The sequence below is a fragment of the Strix uralensis genome, chromosome 21 (genome assembly GCF_047716275.1).
Source record: "Strix uralensis isolate ZFMK-TIS-50842 chromosome 21, bStrUra1, whole genome shotgun sequence".
Taxonomy (NCBI): Eukaryota; Metazoa; Chordata; class Aves; order Strigiformes; family Strigidae; genus Strix; species Strix uralensis.
Genome location: NC_133992.1, coordinates 4,179,778 through 4,192,896, shown reverse-complemented (window position 1 = coordinate 4,192,896; position 13,119 = coordinate 4,179,778). Strand labels below are relative to the sequence as shown.

The 13,119-nt window shown below is 44.6% G+C and overlaps 1 protein-coding gene across 1 annotated transcript in view; it reads right to left on the bottom strand.

The window, feature by feature from the left end:
- PAPPA (pappalysin 1) overlaps positions 1-13,119 on the bottom strand; it is a 183,306-nt gene that overhangs the window by 47,652 nt on the left and 122,535 nt on the right. Inside the window, exons 11-13 of the mRNA XM_074891148.1 lie at positions 11,058-11,171; positions 10,514-10,649; positions 6,676-6,889 (exon numbers count right to left, since the gene is read on the bottom strand). Of these exons, the coding sequence (XP_074747249.1) occupies positions 6,676-6,889; positions 10,514-10,649; positions 11,058-11,171 (464 nt within the window). The remainder of the gene's footprint in view (positions 1-6,675; positions 6,890-10,513; positions 10,650-11,057; positions 11,172-13,119) is intronic.

Sequence of the window (13,119 nt, the reverse complement as noted above, 5' to 3'; positions counted from 1 at the left end):
TGATGTAGCACTGAATTCAGGCTTCAATGGCTTCAGAGGGAAGGATAAGCCTAAGAAAACCTTTGCAATTTGCACAAAGGGAAATCTGGAGCAACGTCACCGCAGTCAGTGGCATTGCTTTTCATTTCCATCAATGTAAAGGAGAAAAAGAATCTGGTTTCTTGAGTTCGTATCAGGACACCAGATGAGCAAGCCTGGGCTTAAAAGTCCTACAGAACTGAAACGCCACAGACAAAGGCATTAAGAAACACTTATTGTGATGTTCTTCTTTCTGTTTACAAGTCCCCTTGTGGTCTTCTTAAATGGCCAGGGAACATTTTTAGCCACCCCCTCCAGGCTCCAGATTATGCCTCGGTTAGCAGATCATCTGGGCAGCTCACTCTGTCTGTAACTCTATATGAATGACTTCAGTGACAAACAATACAACCATTCACTTTTTGTAAAAAAACAACCACTGCCACCAAATGTTTCCAATTTAAATATTTCTGGTTCTCTAGCTACTGGTTCCAATTTGGTATCAGCTACTGTCAGCCGTAAATCCCAATGAATTTTGAAGTCACGATCCTGAATTGAGTTCTGCAAATGCAGAATTAAGAAGGCAAAATGAATATCTCCAAGTAGGAAGTTTAGACAAAGAACCCATCACATCCATATTGCAGAATTGTGGGTTACAGAAGCTCTTGCATGGGTACTGCCATTTAGCAGTGGTTAGTCATCACATGCTCCAGAAACTCCACATTCCTCGGGAAAGAAACAATATAGAATATCTGAGAATGAAATCACTCTACTTTATCTCATGTTGATTCCTGGCATAGGACAGCTTACCCCATTTTCTTGCAATCAAAACTGGGTGACTTCATCAAAACTGCCTATCTGAAATCATCCCTGGTCTATCCTAACTCCCCAAATGCACCAATTGCTTTCCAGAGTATGAGCTGGTCTGCATGAAAGCTACATAAGGGACCCAAGGACCACTCTAATGATTTACTGATCTACATGAACGAACAAATGTCGGTGCCTGGGATATTCCCTGACAGTGTTTATTTTACTAGGTCCACCTCAGGATTCACCTGTTCCTGTTCTTGCCCTGGTAGTATATGATTTCCTAAAGCAACATTTTCATACCAAGGTGAGTGCAAAGAGCACACGTTCCACTGCCTGCAGCGTGTTGAAAGTACAGATCAAGGCAGACCATTTCAATGATGTAAAAAGCCCTGAACTGAATGAGCTTCACATGTAGGCTGAAGTTCTGCACCAGTTCTGATTTTATTCAAATCCATTCTGCCCATCCCTAATCTAAATGAGCTCAGTCATTAGCCTCTAAATCTTTATTTCTCTGCGCCAATATTGGCCCCAATTCAGCAAGGCACTTAAACATGTGCTTAACTTCAAAAGCATGGTTAAGTCCCACTGATAGACTTGACTACAGGGGGATGTAAGCAAATAGCTAAGGGCTTTGCTAAATTGGGGTCTTAGTGACACAATCCTAGAAACATTTGTATTTTAACATGTTTATAGAGAATTATAACAATTAAGTGGAACTCTTCCTTCCTCACACAAAAACAATCCAGGACTTCCTCTTTTGAAAAGCTTACAGCAGCCAGACTTTCTTTTCCTAACCCTGGGGTCAAGCACTTTTCCAAGAACTCATCTTAACGTAGTGCCCTAATTACTTGTTTCCTTTGTGATAGCTCCGACACATATATATGCATAGGTGAGCATAAAAGCTCATGGTATACACTTGTTATGAGAGGAGCCACACCATTATCTGTTGTACATAGGAAAAACTTCATTTTCCACAGTCCAGGCCAGCCTGGGCTGCAGATCTGAAGCATACTTTGGTTTTGTTCTACACCACCATACACACAACTCACACATGTGTAGCCTTCTGAGGGTTTTTCCTACAGATTTATCCTTACAATGGGTTTGTCTTCTCCTCTGTAGAGATTCGTCTAAAGGCAAAAGCAGGTTCTCTCTCTCTAATCCAAGCATTTTGGAAAGCAAAGGCTGCTAGGCACATTCCTTGTAGATATAAAAAAAACCTATGAACTGCAAAGGTGGTGATGAATCTTCTTCAGTCTTCAGCTACAACCTGTTAGTCTCCTTGCACTAACATAAAATCTCAAAGAACATCTACCTGAGTCCTTGGTGCTGGATGGGGACCAGTGAACCTGTGCTGACTGTGCCACTGGAATAAGGATCAAGCCCTTTCCTTTTAGGTGTTTGCCTTCAAATCTGGTCCATGAGAGTGACCAAAAGAGTAGCATCACCTATGGTCCCTTCAGCGATCTCACGGCAGTACTGTTGCCCAGACTCTGATAGTGATCACAGCAAAACCCGAATTCGAACTGATAGGGTCAGGAATGCGGATAGATCCAGACATTTATAGAAAACACTTGATCCAACCCCAGGTAAACTGTGGAGGAAGGAGAGGCACGAGCCAATATGTCCCCACCACTGTCCCCACCAATGCAGGGCAACGTTCTCCCAGGGGACTGGCTCTGCCTTCAGCCTGACTGCACCCCGTTGTATGAGATATTCCTGCCCGGGGTGGGGCATTTTGAACTGATAAAGCTCTCAAAGCCCCTTTGCCCTGGCAGCCTGGAAGCGGGACCGTGTGCCTGGGCGTTAGCAGCCCTGCAGGTCTCCCTGCCAGAGTCTGTCCAGGCAAACAAAGAAAACGCATCGCCTTCCACTTTAATAAAAGCCAAATGATGCCGTTTGCCAATTACCAAAATGGGGCGAAGGTTAAAAACCCATTGAATTATAACACATGTCACGGACCAAAGCTTCTATGATTAACAGTTCTGTGAGAAATTCATTAATTTCACCAGAAGCAAGCTGACAGAGATTGCGCTTAATGACAGAACACAGGGCAGGGGAAAGGCAGCCGAATTGGGAAAAAGAAAGCTGCATTAAATCACAAAAAAAAAAAAGAGACGAGGAAATCCTTTTTTTCCCCCTTATAAAAAAAGGAAAAAAATAACCAGAGTTATAAAGGGTGGTTACATTTGTTCCACTGCTGAAGATTTATCTTCATCATTTCTTATTGGGGAAGCTGACAGCAGGAGAGAACAAGACAAAGAGAAGAGCTGGAGTGGGCTATGTCTCCTTGGGGCTTGTGTTTGGGGCAGCAAAGGGTGAAGCTCGGAGGACAGCCATCCACGGAGGCCATGGCAAGGGCAGGTGATGGCATGTTGGCCAAGGGTGGGTCTTGCTCTACAGTGCTGGTCCCTGCCATCTGCCAAATGGCCAGATGGACACACTTATGGAGGAAGGTAAACCCAAAATTTCCCCTGCAGAAGCAGTTTTGCAGCCATAACAGTGAGCTCATGCCAAGATTTAACCAAACAAAGGAAAGGAAAATATTTCTGCTACACTAACTAGAAAGCACAAGGAGCTGCACAATGTGGGGCATGGACGCTGGAGAGCCATGGGCAACCAGAGCCTGCTGCAGGGGCAGGGAGGCTTGTCTTCATTACAAACACAGAGTTCATGGAGAATCAGAAAGCTGGAAACTCCTGAAACCCACAATTCTGACAGCTGAATTGGGGTGTCTACCTGGGTTTTCATGCCTCCTACCTGCAGTTTTCAGGAGAGGAGCAAATGGCACCAGGCGGGATGGAGGAGGGGACAGGTCTTGTGAACACGGCAGGGAAATGCCACCGAGGGAAAGCAGTACTGCACAAGAACTGCCTTGCCAGGGGTGGGAGATCCCCAGTTGATGTTTCCTACACGGTGAAAAGGACAAAAACCTGATTTCTGAGGAACTGCTGTCAAAGGCAGCCCTAGTGCACCAGGATTTTTGCTGCTTGAGTGACTGCAGGGTGGGAAATTATACTTCTGCTTCTGCACACCCAATTTCACCGTCCACTCCACGAGGCTAAATAGGAAATAATAAAAGTGTAATAATTTGAGCTATAAAGCGCAAGAGAAGAACTAACTGGGCCATTATATCTCGTTAAGGATGCAGTGTGAAAATAAAGTGTGTCGTTTTACAGCACATCTCCAGCAGTGAGGTAAACTTTTGCTGAAAACAAAAACAGCCTGTGGTCAGCTGCAGCAGAAAAACCAACAACTGGAAAAATACAACTGGAAAGTACGGAGGGTTTTTTTTTTTCAAACCCTCTATAAATGTCTTCAGAAAGATGGAATGGATTTTCAAAAGAGCTAACAATGACTGAGAACAACTACCTATAAAGTTCAATGAGACTTTTGCATTTAAGCTCCTTTTTCTCTTCTAAAATATTAACTGTAATTCATGTTTTAAGAAAGAAGAGTGAGCATATGTTTTATTTTCAGTTATTAAGTTGTCACTAACCCATGGGAGTGATCCATTCACCCTCAAAATAAAAGCTGTGTCAACTTTTAAGGGCTGATATATTTCTTTTCCCTCACATATTTAAAATCTGCACCCTTGCCTAGAAGTGTCTATATCTGGCTATAAATCCTCTCCAACCAAAATAATTCTCCTTGAAGAGAGAGAAATAATATCTCTTGTAGAGAGAAGCCAAAAAGCAGGCAAAAATATCCATGTCGACCTAAGGAAAATGAAAGCGGTAAAATTGATGCTTACACATAGGAAGGAAAGCTCCTTTAAAATTAAATAAATATTTAAAAAAACATATTAGACAAATGCAACCAGTGGGGAAAGGGGAGAAGGGAAGGATGAGCAGAGTGGGACTGATACTCAGAGTCTGATGGGGAGACTGTGAGCATGGGAGGAAGAATACCCGCATCCAGCTTCTGAACTGGTGAAGAATAAATGTTAAAAATCCCTCTTTGTTCTTCCTGGATTGGGTAAAATAACACAGAGAAAAGATGGCAGGTGACAGCAAAGTTGTCACCCATTTCCTGGCTGCACAACTTAATGCACAACTTTTCTGTACATTTTGGATACCTGAACTGCTTAAGAGATTCTTGTAAGCAAGAAAGAATATGTGGTCACCCCAAAGGATCCCATCACAAGGCGAACTGGAGATTTTCCACTATAGCACTGTCATCAGTGGAAAAAATCCCACTGATTTCAATTGGCTTTGGGTAAGGGCTTTATTTCAGAGAATTTCTAGTTCCTTGACGGACATGGGAAACTTTATGATCAATCCAGCATCGTAACCTGCAAGACCTAAAATGTTACTTTGCACGAGTGAGGCTCTGATGGAAGATTTTGAGAACAAGAAGCTGAGATGGTTCAGTGCATCACAAAAACAAAACAATGCCCCAAAAAAATCAAGAAGAAAAAGAGGCAAACGGCGGGTGATTCTTCTTCAAGAGATTTCTAAAGGTTAGTTTGCTGGGCTGCAGAGGCTCACTGAAGCTTTGCCTAAGGGGAATGCATTTTTTATTAAGGAAATAACTTTCTAAACACAGAGCACTTCTAATTTCATAAGTGAACAAATGGTTCAATTCCTACTGAAAACTTGAGAGGGAGGAATGTGGTCCTGCGTCTCAGCCCTCTCGAGCTCCCTGTTGCTTCTCACCATCTCCTTCCAGTGGGTCTTGCTCGCTCTTTTTCTGTTCCCGCTCTTGCACTGGGATTTGGCCAAACTTCCAGAACTAGACTTCCCATCTGAAACTTGATCCTGCTCTCTTTGGGCCTCTGAATTTATACAACCTATTGCACAGAATGATCAGACTCCCTGAATCTAGGTCAGAACACACTGACTGGAGTGATTTAGCTATAGATATACTCCTTTTTTTTTTTTTTCAAATTTTCTCTTCTCTCTCCCCCTTCTCACCCTCCCGCCTTTCCTGGAATAAAAGCAGGTCCTAAAAACAAGCCAGAACATTATCAAAAATCCTGACAGCTTGCTTAGGAGGCTGAGCAGAGGTTTGCTGGGATATGCAACTTGTTTTACTATTGCTGCCGCTATGGTATGACGACTGCTCACAACTTTGAATTCACAAAGGAAAAAAAAAAAATTATTCTTTCAGGGGTTTTGCTAAATTCTCCCCTCTTCTTTTCACTGCCTCGCTGAAAGGATCCATGAAGCTGCTGCACCAGAGGCCATGAAAGGTCACAATCTCTGTGGGATGCTGTAAAGCAGAGACTGAGAGGGGTTGGTGGTGATCTATTGATGTGTCTGTAATAACAACAAGAATAAAACGGTAGCCATAAACCTTTCATCCTGGGGGGTCCCACAGAGCTTTTCAGAACGTGGGCCTGATCCAGAGAGGTACTGAGGGCCCTTACCCAGCCATAAAAGCACCACAAATGCTGGTGGGCAAGCACCCACTGCCCGGGGCCGAGCACCTTGCAGGATCCGGCCCCGCCGGGACACAAGCATCACTTTGTCTCCGCGCGACCGCTTCCGTGGGAGGTCCCTGTAGCACTTTAGCAGCACAAAGCAGTTTAGATTGAAGCCGGTGTGTGAGTAGCGAAAAAGATGCCGTACTGGGGAATGTATGGAGAGTTAACTGGCCCCAATTCCAAGCTTGGGATAAAGGAGGGAGGAGAAAGGAAGAGGAAATAATTCACTAACAGTATCCCATGCGGGTTAAATGTCCCATCCATCCTGATCAATGAGAACACTGCCGGTTTTTTACCAGCGACACAAAAGGGTCAGCAGGGTTCAGCTGCTGTGCCCCTCCTGCCTCCTCTTAACCCCCGGCGCAGGCGGGCGGCGCGGGGGACGGTGGGTGGCGAGGCAGAAGGAAGCAAGCTGACAGGCTCACCTCTGCTCCGCCGGGCTGTAGGTCTGTCCTCGCTGGCAGCTGCTGATGGTGATGGGGTCGAAGTTGTGGAAGGAACGCAGGGCCACCCCAGAGATGGCCACAAACTGGGAGCTGAAGCTAATGAGGACAGCCTGGGTGTGATAAAAAGGGTGACTGAGGTCATGGATGACGGGGATAATCAGGGGATTGTTCCTGCAGCTCAGGACGTGGACACCTGCCAGAGGAGAGACAAGATCAGAGGAAGGGTCAGACTTAACACAATCACTTCCCGAAGCCGTGGGCACTTCAGAAGCATTTCACCCATAGGAACAGACCTATAGAGCTGAAAAGTTATGGTAAGCTGCCTGGAGGGGCTTCCCAAATCACTCTGGAGAGCTTAGCCGAGAAGTATATCCCTCCAGACAGCTGAAGAAAGGCTGCCATTCTCTCCGCAAGCACGACAGGCTCTCAGAGCGGTTTCTTTAGACCACAGCTACGTTCCTATTGTGCTCTGTTAAATCAGGAGCAACCATCACGGAGGAAGCGGAGTCACACTATTGTAAAACAGGTCTGAGAGGACAGTTGGAGCCTTTATACCGGGCATCAAATGGTGCCGGCAGGCTGGGTGGCTTTGTGCACCGTGGGCAGTACACCACTGACTTGTTTGTAGCTGTGCATGTCATTAGCACTCAGTGTAAAACTTTTTTGCATGAGCTCTACACCAAATGTGCCCAGTTTTGATTTTTTTGATAGTTTTCAGCCTCAGGGTATCTTGCTCTGCTAAAAAAGGCAAAGATGGTTCTGAAGAGAGAAACGAGGGTGATGGGCCCACTAAAGATTTTACAGGTGATCGCATTTGAGAAGAAAATAACCGTGTCTCGGGAAAATAAGAGTGTCTCAAGAAGTCGAGGTGCACAGAAGCACCAGAGAGGTGACAAGGAGAATTCTTAATCCCTTTTCTTCATCAGAGAAGGCACTCAGTGATACTTGGGAAGAAATTCCCATCTTCAAGTAGAGGCAACCTGAATTCAAATGGGCCAAATCCATCTCAGGGGTAACTCAAAGGACAGACAGCTGTCGGCTGGCCTCAAAATTCATTAATTGAGATTCACGGCCTGACGGCTGCCTGCAAAGCCCTGCCTCCGCAGCTCCATGGCATCGCTCCGAGGATCAGCTTGGCTCCAGCTCCATTCACTTCACTGGAGCTCCCCCAGCAACAGCTTTGGCCCAGGCCCTTTGGCTACCCTGATACACTTACGAATCTGAAAATAAAATAAATTCTATTTGCATGTTCAACTGGCTCAGGGATTTCTATTATTTTTTTTTTCCAGTTCAGGTTTCTTGACTCAAAAGGGAAAAAATAAAAAAGTTTTCATTTTTCTCCTTAGAAAGTGATTTCCTGTGAATTAAGAGAGACTTCTGACCACTCTCTTTAAACATCTACCTCCCACCCTCTACTTTAAAAAAATCTTCCTGTAATAAAAAAAAATAAAATAAAAAAGCAAACCTCTTTTTGTTTTGGTCTTTACCTGACCCTGAAATAACCTCCCTTGTCTACTTGCCTCCCACAGGTCTTTTGATATCAGCTCCTTGTGGAACGGTGCACGTTTCTCACTTACAAACAGGTGCAGTTAATACTCGAAATCCCGGGTTCCCAAATTCCTTGGAAGTTTCTGCCTTCTCTGATGGAACGCCAAGAAAGACCTTATGGTATGAGGCTGTTTATTCACTTCAATTTCATTCCTTGCACTCAGGTGGTGTCCACAACAAAACAGATCCTCAGAGCTGTGCTGCAGTCGCTGGTGCTTTCTGACCCCGACAAGGTAAATGGGGGCTGAACAGGTCAGGTTCCTGTAACTAACTGCCTTCATTAGCAAAAAGCACTCAAGATACTACAGGTGCCCATGGCGGGGCAGTTAGAGCTGTGTCCATGCTTGCCCCTGTTTCTGGAGCTCTGTATCCACCTGTTCATGCTCAACAGCTCTTGCAAAGTACCCAGCAGCTGAACCCCACTGTCTACAATGGCTCTGAACTAACGGCGCTGAGGTATTTGGCAGCCCAACCTCACCACCTCCTATCGAGACTCAGAAGAAGCTTCTCATTGTTTTCTGGGAGTTCACACGGTAAAAACTTGCGCTGACCAAGGTGGGAAACTGCACTTCTGGATAGACTGCATTTTGCTCATGGGAGTCTTTAGCACACTGAAGACTGATTGAGCTTTAAATAATTGCTACTTCCTTTTGGACATACTTTTAATTTGCCACTAACTTCTGCTTAAGGCTGGCTGACCATCTGCAGTCAATCCTGCACCCAGTGCATGACGCTTTGCATTTCAGCTGCAGTTTCTAGCTTGCCATGGTGATAATTCAAACACATCAAACACAATATCTAGGAAAAGGATTTAATGCCACACCCAGAACTCAAAACAGGGATCAGGAGCTCTGCCTGAGTGAGAACTTCTGGGTAACCTATCTACACCTCTCCTTTGCTCCAGGCCAGTCTCTTCTGAAAAGGTCAGAGGGGCTTTTCCATGATGAAGGCAGCATTTCATCTGTGAAGATCTCCAGGCATCAGTCTGAGCCATGCCAAACTCGTGTTGCAACTTCATCGAGGATTTCAAAACCCAACCCTCAGTTTCCTCTTTGCTCCTCTTGTTCTCTTTCTCTCACAATCTGTCTGTCTGTCTCTATAAAATGTCGCATTAAGTATTTGTTGGCATGCTTTTGTCTCCATCATTTATGTCTCAGAGGGAAAGAGCTATGAGCCACTGTTTTGCAAAAGGAGGAGGATAAGACTACTCCAGGGGCTCTGGCAAACTGGGAGCTATCCTGACTCAACCTACACAACATGCTATGAATTTTGGTTTGTTCTTGGACAACAAACACCACACATACTTTCTTTCTTTTTCTCCACACCCTATGAAATTATATATTACCCTGGATAGTCATCCAACACCTGTCACTTGTGTGTGTCCACTCTCCTCATCACTAGTAGGACATTCATTTGAGTTTCAGCTTATCAAAATTGTAAAGTTATGGTAAAACAGAAAGCTGGGTGAGTGGGTTACATTTCCTTAAAAACCGCTCCTGGGGCCAGATGGCCAGCTGTCTTCCCATTGGAAAGAAAGGGCAGGGGAGAATTGAAAAGGGATTATGCAAGTCCTATCCTGACACAGAATTGGGAGCTAGGGTGAGCTCCTTGGTCCTGGAGCTTAAATGCAGCCAGAATCAATTCACCAGACACAATTCTCCCAGGTTCAGGGACCTGTGCTCAAGGTAGAGATAAAAATGGTCTATCCTGGCACTTCAACACAGCTAACAGGTCCACAGCCTCTGTCAGGAATATCTACTTGAGGCCATGCAAGCAGCCCCGCAAGGGCCATGGTGCTAGACCTGCATCAAACCTGAAATACTTTGCATGAAAAATTTTCGTCATTAAATGGCTGCAGAAACCCCCCTGCAAGCAGGACTAGAGATCCCACCAACTACACCTTGCGAAGCAGAAGTGTTTGCTGCACCAGCTGGTGCAGGTCCCTCACTCCCAGCTGACAGCAGTTCACTTGTATCACTATCAGTGTCTCTCCAGGGAGGGGCTGTGTGTGAAGTATTCAGATAGTGCCTATTTTCATGACTAAAGAGGAACTAGTCAGTTCTGAACACATAGTGAACAGGTATGGAGAAATGTCTGTATAAAATGTTGCACCATTTTCAACAAACTCTAGGGAAACTCAGGTTTTGGAGCATTAAGCAAACACTTTTTTTTTGTCTGATCCTGGAAAAACTGAGCAAGAGTATTGGTCAGTTTATGTATGGGGGTGCCAACAGATTAAGCAAGTGAGTTTAATAAAATACAGTCTTACCAAGATCATGGCTTTGCTCTTTGGTGTCGAACAGCTGCACACCGATGGTCTCCTGCTTCTGATCCAGATAATAGGTCCCATCAGTGACCAAGTGAACTAGGACCGCCGCAGCTACCATAGGCTGGGAAAAGTAAGCCTGGGAAAACAAAAGCCCCACAAAGACTGAGGTGGAGAACTATGATGGGCTTTAAAAAAACCCAAGGGTCAGTCCAGGACTTTTAAAATAACAATTCCCATCCCAGGTCACACAGAAGTCTTCTCTTGCAATCTCTCCTACACAAACTAGATAAACTCGAGTCAAACAGCCCTGCAGCTGGAGGCTGTAACCTCTCAGAAATTCAATAGCCTTGTCACAGGAGGGGACTTCACTACTGACTCTCTAGACAGTGCTCAGAGGCTTTGTTTTGCTATTTTGCACTAAACAGGCTTCAAAGAAAGGAGCAGTTTGGCCCTGGGCAGGCTGTCCCATGATATTTTGCCTGCTGGAGAAACTTTGTACAAGCAGGCAAAGAGGATATTTCTGAATGATACATGTGCTTCCTACCTTCAGCCAGAAAATGGTCTGTGTCATGTGGGAGTACTGGAAGTTGGCCGTGCAGGGATACCAGGCATACTGAGAGACACCATCGTTCAAGTCAATCACCTTAGTTCGACACATCTGTGGGAGAAAAAAGAAACACCAAAACGTAGATGACAGTAAGGAAGTATTATGACTGTTTAAAGTGGGCAGAAAAGGCCAGGTGACCTGCTAGAATAAAATAATACACAATAATGACATTTCTAAATACCATGAGATTATCCAAAAGTTAAGTTTCCAGGTCTTCCATCTCAATAAGAAAAACTGAAACATGTAAAGGAGTTAAAGACTCACAGCAGCTGGATAGCAGCCAACATTTCCTCTTACTTTGATATGAGGTCTTTGACAGCATTCAGAACAACTTTGCTCCCACCCAAATGGACTGTGACTCTTCCCACTGGAGTCAAAGTGATGATCACTTCTGAACGTACCAACTCACAGCACAGACAGGCTGCCGATGCTCTCCACAGTACTCAAGCAAAGCTCTATTTAAACCTGCATCTTACTGTAACCTCAGGGAAGTCACAGATGGCCACGCAAACTTGGAAGCAAGTGTAGCCAGGAAAGTCCTGTCTCTACAAGCCAACTTAAGCAAACTAGTTTCTTGCTTTGTTAACTAGTTTCTGTAAATGGAATCACCTTCTTCCTACACCTACAGCACTTTCCATGGCAGTCAGCAGTGAGATTATAAGCAAACTGCTCTTTTCAGTAAAGAACAAGTAGATGAATCCCAAGGGCTGGCATGGATGAACAGCTCAAAGAAGAAAATGCCAGAATCCAAGTACCAGAGCGCCTTGCAGTGCCATCAGTATGTAAGATGTGAAAATGAAGCTGCAAGAAATTGTAGGATTTACCCCAAACCCACACTGCTCAGTGAAGCTGCTTCAAAAAAGAAACATGCATGACCATAGTCTTCATTGCCCCAACAAACATGAGAAGGGAAAATGCCCACCATACAAAAGGCTACAACTGCATTAGAAGGACGCTTCCAGCTGAGGCTCTTGGAGCATCTGAAGGGTGCCTGTCAAGATTCACAACACTTTGGTGAACTCAGTGACTGTCACTACCAGAGACATGGGGATAGAGACAATTCCTTGAGGTCTCATAGTATAGTGGCAATGGAGCTATGAACGTAACCCAAGAGGCCAAACCATCTCCAGCAGTTGTGCTAGCCACGGGAGAGCCTAGGACTGACCACACAGACCACCTGCGCTAGGTGCTAACTGGAGCTATGTACTCTTGGGGACAGTATTAGATTTCTTTCCAAGACCAGAGCCTGAACTGAGCAATCAGGTGGTGATGTGCTGTCAGTAAAGCTGTTCCCATAAGCAATTTTCCTGATTATTGAAACAAAAAGAAAACCCTGAAGTGAAACAAGAGAATTAACAGAGATGTTTTTAACCATTTAAAATCCTATGCCCAATCAGTAACTCTGCATGGAGCTGCCCTCTTGGTCTCGGCAAGCAAAGTCTGGGCAATGCAAAGAGAGCCTGGGATGCCTGGGAATGAGAAACCAGATTGGCTAAAAGTGAGGTAATCACCTCTATAATCTGAGTCCCTCAAGATCCAGCACAGAGGAATCTATGGGCAAAACATAAATCAGCTTTAATGGGCTGGAAGAAGATTTTTAGTTTATTTATTTTTTAAAACAACTGGGACCAAGCTTCATTGAGGCTAGCCAGTGGATAGTGTTACATTTTACAGCAGAGCAAGGCTTTACATAAACTATCTTTGGCATTTGAAATCCAGGCCAGCAATTCGACATGTACCATTTCGCAATTCTCCCTTCTTGCATTTTCAGCAGCCTGACTCTTGTTGGGAGCATGGTTTTTATTTTAATACCTCTCCAGCTAGGGAATTTATCTTACCCACATCTGCAATTTATATGGTCAGAGAGCTCTTTGACATGAACAAAGGTCTCATTACTTTTATATGATTTTGTTCTTATTCTTATATCTCCTGCTCCATTGGTCCAAAAAGGTGGTTGAAAGAAACAAAAGTACTGATGTTTGGTGCATTTTAAGTGCCA